Source organism: Acomys russatus, chromosome 21, assembly GCF_903995435.1.
Source record: "Acomys russatus chromosome 21, mAcoRus1.1, whole genome shotgun sequence".
NCBI lineage: Eukaryota > Metazoa > Chordata > Mammalia > Rodentia > Muridae > Acomys > Acomys russatus.
The window spans coordinates 33,361,160-33,374,441 of NC_067157.1; the positions used below are offsets into that span (position 1 = coordinate 33,361,160).

The window sequence follows — 13,282 nt, forward strand, 5'->3', positions numbered from 1 at the left end:
GGAACACAGGTAGAAGAAATCTGTAGTTTGGCTGGGGTACAGTGGTCCACACCCATGGCCCCACCCGATCAGGAGACAGAGCAGAAGGTCACCTGGAGCCCAGACAGCTAAAGTCTATCTTTTAAAAACTAAATTAGCTGAGCAGTTGTGGCATACACCTTTTAATCCCAGTGCTCAGGGGGCAGAGGCAGACAGGTCCCTGAGTTTGAGGCCAGCCTGGTCTACAGAGAGAGTTCCAGGACAGCCAGGGCTACATAAAGAAACAAGAGCACAAACACTATTGTTGCACACTTGGTTTGGTTGAGAAACCAAACCAAACAGCAACAGAAGCCCCTATGTGAATCTTCAGGAAGGAAGTCCCTTGAGGCTTTACCTGGGCCAGAGATTCCATGAGGTTCCGCACAACCTTGTCCTGGTCTTCTGTGAGGATCCTGTGAAGGGTAGCCCGCCTCTCACTATCCTTTCTCAGCAAGAAGAAGCCGGAGTCTTTCTCTTCGGGGGACGGGGGCGCACTGTGGTCTTCAAAGTTTTCGTCTGGAATGCTGTAACAACGGGTGCAGCGTGAGGCAGGGTTTCCTTATAAAGAGGCACACTCACAGGGTAACCGTTTCGGCACCACTAAGTCAGCTCTTTACCCTAGAAAGAGTGTCCGGATCCCTTTCCCATCCTTCTCCCCGCAGGACTTGGCTCTGGTTTTGAAGGAGAAGGGGTCTGCCTTCAGCTCTGTGTCGGGAGACACAGAACCATACTCGCTGCTGCTGCTGGTGTCTTCCACCAGGACAGGGACCGGCAGGGAAATACTTCTAAGATACTCTGTGACAAGAAAAGAAAAAGAGAGAGAGAGAGAAGGTAGAAAACACTTTAAGAATGTCACACACGCTGGCCTCTCTGTGAAAGAGACCGCCCTCCATCACGCCAGTGTTAAGAAGCTGGTCACGTGATCATGGCCCATGCCTAAGATGGGTAGGTGGGCAAGGATTCAGTCAGGAAGGGGCCTCTTGGACCCTGAGAGGAATGTCTCCCAGGGTGGTAGAGCCAGGCCGCAGGTGGAGTCACCAGGTCCTGGGGTCCCATTCACATTTACAGGTCTTCGTTCCCACATCTAGAAACAGGATGAGACGCACAATTTTAAAGTATCCTCACAGGTGTGTGGGTTCACCTGCACATCTGTGTCTAGTAAGGTGTAAGGGACAGGCTCTAACCATGCTTTACCTAAGAAAAACAGGCTGACTGCCACATGGCATGGCATGAGGACGAAAAGAAAAACATTCTTTGCTAAAAATAAACAAAGAAAACAAAACCTTTGGAAACTGAATGACCTCTAAGGCCATCCCAAGTTGCCAGACACCAATTCCGTGGCAAACACAGGCCTTTGCTTTACTCTGATGGAGTCTAAGACAGCATAACAGGAAATCCCTACATTTCATTCCATACTGGTTTTAAAGACAGTCACTTTTGCCAGAAACATTTTTAATGTCTCAAGACTACAAACATCTTTTACTAAAAAAGGCAAGTGTGAAGTTATTATTTTAAAAAAAAAAAAGGATCTGTGGTTGCTTGGAAACCTCTTTTTATTTAATTTCTCTTAAGCTGGGTTGAGCTGAACTCACCTGGGTCTCAAAGACAGCAGATGGTTAATCAGCAGTGGCCCTCTTGCATGGTTCACCACTACTGTGAGTCAGCAGCCGTCACCAGGATGTTGCCATGGGCCACCAGACAGACGCACACATCTGTGACTGCCCACTACTCTCTCTGGCTCACGGATACCAGAAAGCAAACTGTCATTTTATATATAAATCCTGGCAGAACCAGCCTAGGTAAGACAGGGTTCTTAGGGTAAAACCCATCACTATGGGGAGGCCAAGGTAGTCCAGGACCCAAGCCCAGGGAATGTGGTGACCACAATGGGTGGGTCTTCACGCCAATCAAGACAGTCTCCTGCAGACATGCCCAGCAGCCAACCTGACAACCCCTCACTCCAACATTCTACTCGGGAGATTCTTGACTGTGTTAGGTTGACAATTAAAATGAAAAACAAGCCTCCTATTCTTCCTTCTGCTTCTCCAGGTACTTTTAGGTTCTAGACACACACACACACACTACTGATGGTAGTTCTTTCTAGAAAATAGGATTGAGGGGGAAACATTTTCCAAATTTTCTAAAATAAACAAGTATTTTGTATGTGCATGCAGGTACATGTGTGTTTGCAGATGTGTAAACATGTGTTTGTGCATATGTGTAGGGCTCAAAGGACAAACTCCAGTATTGTTTCCCAGGTGCTATGTGTGTGTATAAATACACATATATATTTACTATATATATACATATATATTTAATATATAAAAATATATATCATATATATTATGCACACATAGCACCTAAGGAAATAATACTGGAGTTTGTCATATGTAATACACACACACACACATTTAACACAGGCTTTCTCACTGGCCTGGAACTCAAGAGTTCCTGAGATGCCCCTGTCTCTGCTCCCCAGTGTTGGGATCACAAGTGTGCACTTCCATGCCTGACTTTTTTTTTTTTTTTAATTTGAGTTTTAGGGACTGAACTCATTGCCAAGCACTAGCCTGGCTGAGCTGTCTCCTCAGCTCATGTCATGGTTCACTCGACACAAGCCTAAAGTGACCTGGAAAGAGGGAACCTCAGCTAAAGGATTGCCTAGATCAGAGTAGCCTTTGACCCTGTCTGTGAGGCACAGTCTTAACTGATGTAGGAGGACCCAGCTCAGTGTGGAGGTGCCATCCCTAGGCAGCCAAGTGTGCCTGCGCTGCAGAAGAAAGGGAACGCAGCAACCAGTCAGCATCGCTCCTGCCTCGAGCTCCTGCCTTGGCTTCCTTCTGTGAAGGACTGTAGCCAGTGAGCCAGGTAAACACTGGTCCCCTAGTTGCTTCTGTGTTTACCACAGCAATTAAAACAAACTAGAACAGTCCATGGACGTTCTTATGGTCAGAAAAATTGTATTAAAGTAGCTTCCACAAGCAGATATTCAATAGCTAGCCAAAGCGCTTTAGTGATGGTGCTAGGCCCGAGGGTCACATGCTGTGATCTTAGCACTTGGGATACTGAGGGAGAGGGATACCAAGCTCCCTGCAAGCCAGGGCAGGTGTTAAATTTTAAATCACCAAGAGTCGTCTATCTTCCCCGATAAAGAAGGAGTCAGCACCATGATCAACTGATGTCTTGTACAGTCTGCACAGCAGGGTAAGGCACTCCTATCCTGTGTTTCTGTTAATGTATTCGTGAGGTACACACATATGCACATCTACAGAGAGGGACAAGGCCTTAAATTAGCCTGATTTTTACCTCTCTAGTCCCATTATATGGTCTGAGTAGCCAGCAATGAGAAATTCCATGAAGTCTCATGAATTTTAAGGTTGCTATGGATACTGACTGCCTAAAAGGTAGTCTCGTAGGGTAAAGGTGTGCATGTGCAAGGGTGGAACCCAGGCCCCGTCATTCATCTTAGAATGAAAAGGACTTCTGTGGACCCCAAGCGCAGTCCTGGCTCATCCTCAGCCTGGTGAGAGTCAATCCATTAATCTGGTTCTGAACTGCTTCCCATGTCAAGCCCAGCCTCATGAGGATTCACGATGCCGCCGAGGTTTCTGTAGCTTCTATTTACACACTATGATGACAAAGAATACAGGCTGGCGGGGAAATCCTTTTCAGTAGACAAGGGTGGCATCTGACTATTCAACTTGCAAAGTGAACAGAGCAAATAGGCCTTGTGGCTGGGAGCTCAGTCAAAGTCTGGGTCAGAGGTGTGGCTTCAGCTTGTCCCAAGGGACTTAAAGCAAGAGATGGCGGAATGTGGGGAGAGGGGAGAAAAAGAGCACAAAACACAACCATTCCCAACACCAGCATCTTACAGGAAGGGAGTGAGAAGCAGCAGCAATGGAGAAGGAGACGAGGAACAGCCACGGCACGAGAGAAGAGGTGGGTGAGGCGTCAGAGAGGCCTGCCCAGGGCATGGCTGAAACAGGAGAGAACAGGCTTTCAGGCAAGGAAGCACTGAGAAGTGGAGAGTGCTGAGATGGTTCTTGTTGGATTTGCTTCAATGGGTCTTACTGGCAGGTTTAGTTGAAGTGGGGTCAGAGGTCAAGTGGAAGCGCAAATACTAGACTGTCAGGAATATAGAACAGAGAAGACCTGGAAGTATTAAACTTCACGACATGAATCTGTGATGGGTGGGGGCGTGGAAGGGTGCAGCTATCCCAATCTCCTGGTAAGTGAAGACTTTCATGGGACATCCCTTTTGGGTTAGTGTCCAATTATGAGTGAATATGTACCATGTGAGTCTTTCTGGGTCTGGGTTAACTCACATTGTATAATCCTTTCTAGTTCCATCCATTTGTCTACAAATTTTGGGATTCCCTTGTTTTTTAATAGCTGAGTAGTATTCCATAGTGTAAATTTACCACTTTCTTTATCCATTCTTCGACTGGGGGACATTTAGGTTGTTTCCAGGTTCTGGCTATTACGAATAAGGCTGCTATGAACATGGTTGAGCTTATGACTTTGTTGTATGGTGGAGCATCTTCAGGGTATAGTCTAAGCAGCAGAATAGCTGGGTCTTGAGGAAGCTCTATTCCCAGTTTTCTGAGAAAGTGCCAGATTGATTTCAAAATGGTTGTACAAGTTTGCACTCCCACCAGCAATGAAGGAGTGTTCCCCTTTCTCCACGTTCACTTACCAGAAGATGGGGATAGATGCGAGGACATCTTATTGGGACCCTAGGTGAGAGAAGTATGGGAGAATGGAGAAATAGAAGGACCCAGAGGGTCCTAGAAATCCACAAGAAGAACATCATGACAGGCGGATCTGTACCCAGGGAGGTCTGCTCAAACTACTGCACCAACCAAGGACAATACATGCAGTAAACATTGAGCCCCTACTCAGACCTAACCAACGGGCAGGACATTCTCCACAGTTGTGTGGAGAGTGGGGACTGACTCTGACATGAACTCTGGTACCCCATATTTGACCACTTCCCTTTGGTGGGGAGGCCTGGTGGCACTCAGAGAAAGGATAAGCAGGCTACCAGGATGAGACTTGATAGGCTGTGACCGTATCATGGGGGAGGATGTCCTTTTCTGTCACAGACAGACCTAGGGGAGGGGAATAGGGTGAAAGAGGAAGGGAGGGAGGAACAGGTAGATACAAGTGAGGGAATAACAATTGAGATGTAATCTGAATTAATAAACAAACAAACAAACAAAAAAGCAGAATTCTAGGCAAGGGGGGTTAGAGGACGATCAGTTCACGACAGAAGCCATGGAGGTGAGCAATACAGGCTTAAACCAGAGCAGGAGGCTGGGCTTAAAGGACCCCGCTGGGCTCCTGGCCTTTGATGTATGCTGTATGTCTTTAGGGCTAGCAAAAGGAATATAAACATGTCTGCTGACATGCTCATGGGGGTCTACTCTAGATTGTTTGGCCTGGAGCTCTGCAGGCCTGAGAGGAAGATCTGTGCTTCCACAGGAACAAGCTGACAGGCCTTGGCCAGCACGGAGGCCTGGATCCCAACTCAGACATGGGAGTCCAGATATGGGGCTCTCAGGCGTGGAACGGGAGCTGAGAAGGGTTTCCGGTTACTGGCAGCCTTACTGCCAACGCCCTGCCAAGTCCCACGAAGTCTGTGGCTATGGGGAGCTGGCTGCGGAAATCTGAAGAGGCCGAATGAACCTCGCCAAAGCCAGGTCACCTCAGAGGTGTGTCTCTAGAGAGGGATCTGCATCTCTGAGTTTTAGGGGTTGATGGAAAAGAGTAAGAGTCCACAATCCTTTCAAAGAAAACTTATCAGAAGGCCAGGGTTTGGTTGGGGAGAGGGCAGGTGGCCCATGTGTGGAAGGGACCCACATCGCCAAGAATTTCCATCTGGGGAGGAAAGCTCAGATTAGAACAGCTATTCAAGAGCAAGGGGGACCTTCTGGGTTCTCCTCTCAGTCTAGGGACAAAGCTCCCATCCAACACAAAGCCTCCTGCCCAACCGGCCTGCCTGCGTCCAGTTGCTCAAGGCCCAGCAAGCAGTCCCTACACCTCAGCTCCTTACAGAGTTAGCTGAGCTTCCACAAGAGAACTGCAGTCCAGGCTGCATGTCCAGGCTATGGGAAAGGCCGGCATCTCAATGACTAGCAAGCACATGGTTAGCCCGGATGGAAGGACCTCAGTCCGAGTCAGTTCTGCACACCGACTGTCCACCTCTGACTCTCCTTGTCCTAAGTGGACAGCATTACTGAACCAATGCTATTAAACAAACCACCATCCACCCAGCTATGACCAGGACGACTGGCTTCACTGCCCCACGGTAGCTAGAAGCTTCAGATGGTTATTTACGGTACCATTTAAGTAAAGACTAGTGCCTCAGCCATAGGCGCCATGTTTGGACACGGTCTAGTTGCTGATGTCCTGGATGTTGAAGACATAGGGCATTTCTCTTACTACAAAAAAATTGTGGACCCGGTGCTGGTGGTGACACCACTGCAAATCAACCCTCCCTGGCTCTCTGGCCCTCTTTGCTAATTCTTTAGTATTTCGTGAGGAGCTCCTTGGGATCTAAGCCTGAACATCTTGTCCAGCTTTGTCCCTTCTGCATTCACACTGACCACCAGCAACACTGAGCCAACAGTAAAGGTACCCAGACAGGGGAGTGTCTGTGCTCTACACCGAAACCATGTATGAACAGTCGCAACTGCCTTTAAAGTGCTTGCATCTGTCATACATGGTCTCATTTCATTCTCACAAATCTGTGAGCAGCTGCTGTAAATCATGTTCAAGGCCACTCAGTCGTCAAGGGTACCCAACTCTGACCCCAATACCCATCCCCTGATGCTCTAAAAATTTAAGATCTTTTAGTAATTTAACTAGAGTTAAGACTATAAGGGTAGGCCAGAGCCTAAATTCCTGCAGAATTACCCTGAATGCGGAGGGAGAGGACATGGGAGCGACAGTGGACCAGCAGTGATAACCTCAGTCTGAGGCGCATGCTCAGCAAGAGGACCGTGGGTAGAGAGGTGAGCGCTGTTGAGTTCATGGAAGTTTACGTATGTGTGGTGGGAAAGATTTCCTGCGAGTGAAAACCATGGCACATGAAAAGGACCAAACGATGTGAGACTGAGAGGCTGCACACAGCTCCAAGGCTCTTCCAGGGCAGTATTTTAGTCTCAGAATCAAATCTGGGAAGTATCTATGGTTACCAGCATAGAATGCCAGCTGAAACAAATATGCTTCTGCACATCACATATGGAAAAGAAAAAGGGAGGGGGAAAGAGGTCTGGATGAATCAAAACTTCTGTGCAAAGCAGGCTGCTCAGAAACCCAAGAAGCTGCCGTGGGGTCTACCCTGAGAAAATGTAGGGGCTTCTTTCTACATCCTAGGAGAAAGGAGGCAGCACCATCAATTTGTCTCTCTGCATCTTAGAGCCTGTCCCCACCTCAGCATCGCAGAAGGGAAGCTGTGCCCAGGAGAGCCCGATGAATGGGCCTCGCTCGGCTGACTGGCTCTGAGGCACCTGAACAAGCTGCTAAGACCTGGCCATGCTAACCTCCTGACACAGCGGACGGACAATAGCTATATAGCTGCTCCCACTCCCACCAGCCATGCATCCACAGCTGGCTCTTTCCCTTATTATTCTCTGAAATAACTGGCTTGAGGGACAACTCAACTCCTTGGCTATGGCTTTCAAAAGCTAACCCAAGGAAACAAAAGCACAACCCGTGGCCCACGAGAGTACAGGGCGCTGTCCTAAGATGCCAGAAGACGCCGCATAATACTGACATTTTCCAAGAAGCCACAGCAGCCAGTCGGCTCCTAGAAAAGATGGCAGACCTCAACCTAACCGATGATGAAGTAAAAAACAGACCCTGCGCTCAAGGAACAGTAATTCGGGTCTCCTTCATGGAAGAAGGGTATTTGAGCAGCAAGAAGCTGAGGCAGGCTCACAGCTGCAAGAACCCACAATGCTCAGACACCTCCCAGGTAAGCGAGGAGAGAGGAGGAGGAGGCTGCCACATACATACTTTGCCAGTTGTCAGGTCAGGGGGCAAGGCAAAGCCTACTCACCATTTGATCCAGTCGAGAGAGCTGTGGAGGGGGAAAGCAAACAGCAGAAGCATGTATTAGCTTTCATGTTAAACTGGGCAGTAAACAAAAACTGAATGCTTGAAAAGGGATCAATGTCCTTTCCCAATATTCATCTGCCCATCCTTATCCGAGATAAATACCCAAACACCAAGGACAAATGGACCCTTTACCCCACTCTCCTTTCTGAAATAAATTATGGCATCAGTGACAAAATTCACTTACAATTGAAATTTTAACTACTGCTAGCAACCAGTCCACCTATGTCTCTTCTTTCTTTCCTTCCATTTTAGGTAGTTATTCAGAACTGTAGTCTCTGAGAGGTAGCAGGTATTTTCTATTGCCTACAACTAAAAGACGTTTGGAAATTTAACAGTTCTGTTACTACCAGTAGCCCACTGGTGGCAATGTGGAGTTTCAACCTTGAAGGTCTATAGTTTGTCCCTTTCACACTGTAACCTTTATTTCCCAGCACCCACAATGTACTAGAGGCTGATGCAGTGACTATAATCTATGTGAGAGAACATCGCTACGCACAAGGTCCCAGCACTTGTGAAACTGTTAGTAACGTGACTTCCTGATATAGAACCAAATGCCTGAGAACAAGGTGCTGTTTACACTAATTTCCGGTGATACAGTAAACAGATGCTTACTTATGGAACCATTTTGCCTTTTAAAAGCTTAATACTCAGAAGCTGACGCACACCCTCCTGGCGGAGAGGGGACAACATACCAGAAAGCTTGGGCTGTGTCTTTTTCTTCTTGCTGGAAACTTTTAGGAACTCATCAATAAGCAAGTCATTAGCACAGGCTCTCTTGTCCGGGTCTGGTTCAAAACACTTCAGTATGAATGCCTTGGCCTCAGCAGACATGGGCTCTGGGATCTCTGGGTGGACCTTGAACATCCCCACCTGAGGCGGAATCAAAAGCACACTCAGCCTCCCACATCCTCACTCCCTCTTCCCCATCACCTCGTCCCCCCTCTCTCCCCTTCTCTGGGTGGTGCCCAAAGCTCCATGCATCGAGTGTCCCCGCCCTGCCTGCGGCTTTTCTCCAGATGATCTGGGCTGTGCGTTCTGCAGATCACAGGAAGCTTACGGAGGGCTTCTGCAGCTTTAGCAATGATGCTGGAAGAGTGACTCAGCTGAAGACGCATGCAGCACAAAGTAGTAAGACTGCCCTTCAAAACGGGAGGACCCATTAGTACACACTGCGCTCAGAAAGAGGGCGTTGTGTAGGGATCTCCGAGTTGCTCAGAGAAGCTCACACACCAGGCAATGTGCTAGAGCCAAGATGAATGCGCCTCGCTGGATCCCCTCGGCGACTCAGTGAACTAAATATTGTCCCTCTTACGGCCACGAGGAAAGCAAGGCTTCAGAGAGAAGCGTCTTGAGTTGTTCTGCTTAAAGCCCATGTTCCTTCCCCTATAGCAAGACTTTAACTATCTTCACATCTCAAAGCACCTACATTAAGAAATACTTAAAAGCACTTTGAGATTAAAACATTTTAAACCATCATTAGAATCTACTTCTTACTATACTGGGCTAGGATGGGGGCATGCTCTCACTTCCCGGAAGTTCTTATGGGTAAGCAGACTAAAAGAACAGACGTGTGAAAAAGGTTGCATCACTTAAGATGGTAATTATATCCTTTGTAAAAAATGGATTGCGGTAGAGAGATAAGGAAAATAACTTGATTTAACTTCTAAGCAAACTTAAATGTTGTGTTGTGAATTTTGTGTGAGTGTGTATGTATGTGTATGTGCGTGTGCCTGTGTGTGCATGAATGCCATGTGTGTGTTTATGTATGTGCACCTGAGTGTATGTGCATGAATACGTGCCTATGTGTGCACGTGTTCATGCATGTGTGCATGTATGTGTGTGTGTGTGCATGTGTAGGTATGTATGCATGTGTGCCTTTGTGTGTATGTGTGTGTGTGTGTGTGAGCGCGCGTGTGCATGTGTATGTTAAGGTACTATGGATTGAACCAGGGATTATAGAAAAATGGTTTACCACAGAGCCTCAAGATGTTCTTATATTTTTTCTTACATGGGAACTATCAACACAACTTCCCAAAGAGTTTAGAGTCCTGTGTCATCTATACTGGGCTGTAAAAAGGTTTCGCCGGCCAGGCGTGGTGGTGCATGCCTTTAATCCCAGCACTTGGGAGTTAGAGGCAGGCGGATTGCTGTGAGTTCAAGGCCAGCCTGGTCTACAAAATGAGTCCAGAATAGCCAAGGTTACACAGAGAGACCCTGTCTCAAAAACGCCCCCTCGCCCCCAGAAAAAAAAAAGGTTACACCAAATCTCCATTTAGAACCAAGAAAACCAAGGCTGAGGCACAGGTATGGATGGCAGCGGGGGAGGACGGATCCCTTTGAACTTGGCTGTGGCTCAACATATGTTTCCTGAGGCTTCTTTCTTAACCAAGTCTGACATTCATACATGCACAAAACACCCATTAGCTACAGGAATCTATATCCCTTTGTGGCTAGTATGACGTGTGACCTTGAACATGGCTGCTTGCGGCTCTCCGAGTTCATAAAATGGTGGTTTTCCTGTAGCCATTTCGATGATTGTGCAGCCCAAAGACCAAATGTCTGCAGCCTTTCCATAGCCTCGTGGTCCCTTATCGATTATTTCTGGTGCCATATACTGAAGGGTACCTGAAAATAATGCAAACATATTTCCACTTTAGAAAGGAAAAGGATGATACCTTATGACCATTTGAATTTTCTGCACAAACACAACAATGAAAAGAACACAATTCAGGCCTTGATGTCTCTTCTTCGAGATTCAGTTTTTCTTTGCAGGTAATAAAAGTAGAAATAGATTATAATGAATTATATGTATAATAAAACATAATTATAATTAATTATAATGGATTTTATCAGTGAAACAAAATAGTTCACCAAATAGCATGTGGTTATGGGTCGTATATGGCTGATCTACCCCCCTAAGGGGTATCTTAGAGACTTCTGACCAAAGTTGCTTATATTCTTCTTGTTGTTGAGAACAGTAGGAAACACAATATTTATTGTTGCACTTAGTTCTTTCAATATATGACAACTCCCTCTGTGTGTATTTTTTCCTGAGAAAATCCAGCTTCCTCATTCACTGATCAAGCTATATAGTTCCCAATTCTCAAACCTAATATTTGACTCATATGTTCCCGTTTTGGGGACCATTACAGTAGGTGAAACAAGTCCTGGTGTCATCAAAGGTGGGAACAGAACAGTGGTTACTAGAGGAAGCTGGGGGGATGTGGGCAACAGTAGTACAGTCAGCACTAAGTGACAGTCAGGAACGAAATGTCCTGGTTTCCAATCCACAACAAAGTGGCAGGAGGCAGCACCAATCAATAATCAATATGGTGTCAAACAAATGAGCAAAAAACCCCTCCAAAACCCAAGAAACCAGAAAGGACACTCGGAGCTTTCAAAGAAATGCTTAGATGTTTGGGGAGACAGACATGCCACATTAAACGACATATGCATGTATTCAAACATGATGTAGCACCCATTAGTTGTACAATTCCTCATGTTTCAAGGGGGGAAACCCGTAAGGATATAGATATGGCTCAGTGGCATGGTGCTTACCGTGTCTGTGAGCCCCAGCACAGACAAAAATAACAGAAAAAAGAGTAAGCCCTTATCGCTTACTCATGACAGCACCAGGATTCTCAGGTAAAAAATAATTCAAAAATTTCCAATGAATCTGATTCTATATATTAAATATATACAATTCCTGGCTGTGGTTTTTTAGTAAAAGATTTTATTGCATTGTTCTCAATTTGTGGGTCATGACCCCTGGGGGGGGGCGGTGACGTTTTCACAGGGGTCACACATCAGATACCCTGCATATCAAGTATTTATATTATGATTAATAGCAGTAGCAAAATTACAGTTATGAGAAATTGTGTTAAAGGGTCGTGGCATCGGGAAGGTTGAGAGCTTTTAATGGATTTTTAATGGATCCTAGGCACGAGGGCAGGAGAGGGCAAAAGTGGAAGCAGAGAACAAGAGGCTGTGCAAGCGAGGCAGGTGTGTGACGGGGGAGCTGCAGCCCTGGAAAGGTGACAGCCTATCCCACGCCTGGACATATTCCGAAGCCACAACAGGCAGGCTTCCATGACGGTTGGGTTGCAGCGTGAGAAAAGGTGGCAGCGACAGCCAAAGTCCAGCGTGTCCCTCAATGGAGACAGGGAAGAGTGTGGGTGGGAAAGGCTCGGGGGGAGGGCAATTCATTCCACTTAGCATGTTAGGTCTAGTTCAAACCTCAGATCTATTACCAAACAGTTTTGTGACCTTGGGCAAGTTATTTAAACTCTTTGAACCTTAATGTTCTCACCATAAACCAGGATAATGATAGCTCATGATTAGGGTTTAGGTACAAATTTCAGAGTGTATAATGCCCTATGCACCCAAGTGAAGCATGCAGCCAGTGCTCCATAAATGACGGCGACCACTGCCATTCCCTTGCCCAAATTACCAAGGCAAACAGAGCCAGGTCTTCCCAGTGCATTCACCAGAGGCGATGAGGTATGCTGGCCCCTACAGTATCAGTCATGGCTACAAAGCCCACTGTGTTCAAAAACAAAAACAAAAACAAACAAACAAACAAAAAACAACGCCTGTCTGTCACAGCTCTTGGATCAGCACTAAAGAGAGATTTGAGCCCATTAGTCACACATTTGTACATGTCACCTTCATGCGTGGCCAATGGAAGAGTTACAGCCACAGGGCCCCATTGAGCACTCCTTCCCCACAATGCCTTGGGGATTAAATACGAGTTTTAAAGATGAGAAGAAGATATTAACTCAACTCCCTGCCCCCAAAACCATCATAGAAATAGGGATTATCACACCCGAGTTACCAAGTCTGGGCATCATCTTAATCGTCTCTTGCCAAGTTGAGAGAGAGTGAGGAAAGAAACGGAAATATGGAAGTTGGTAGGTAGGTTTGAATTTTTTTTTTTTTTTTAAATTGTAAATATGGGTAATCCTGGGCCCGAAATACAGTGTGTGGAGTGTGGGAGGTTGTGCTGACTGGAGGATCTGAGAGACACACGGACCCTCTATGCAGAGGGAGCTGGAGAGGAAGACAGCCTGAGGCTTGAAGGCCAGTGACAAGAGCAGAGGCTGAGCTGAAACCCTGAGCTCCATCATCCACAAACTGCCAC

General features: G+C 46.6%; 1 protein-coding gene across 1 annotated transcript in view; it reads right to left on the reverse strand.

Moving 5' to 3' along the window:
- Map3k5 (mitogen-activated protein kinase kinase kinase 5) overlaps positions 1-13,282 on the reverse strand; it is a 187,038-nt gene that overhangs the window by 21,906 nt on the left and 151,850 nt on the right. The window contains exons 19-23 of the mRNA XM_051164552.1: positions 10,610-10,767; positions 8,835-9,012; positions 8,084-8,104; positions 636-813; positions 374-542 (exon numbers count right to left, since the gene is read on the reverse strand). Coding sequence (XP_051020509.1) covers positions 374-542; positions 636-813; positions 8,084-8,104; positions 8,835-9,012; positions 10,610-10,767 — 704 coding nt within the window. The remainder of the gene's footprint in view (positions 1-373; positions 543-635; positions 814-8,083; positions 8,105-8,834; positions 9,013-10,609; positions 10,768-13,282) is intronic.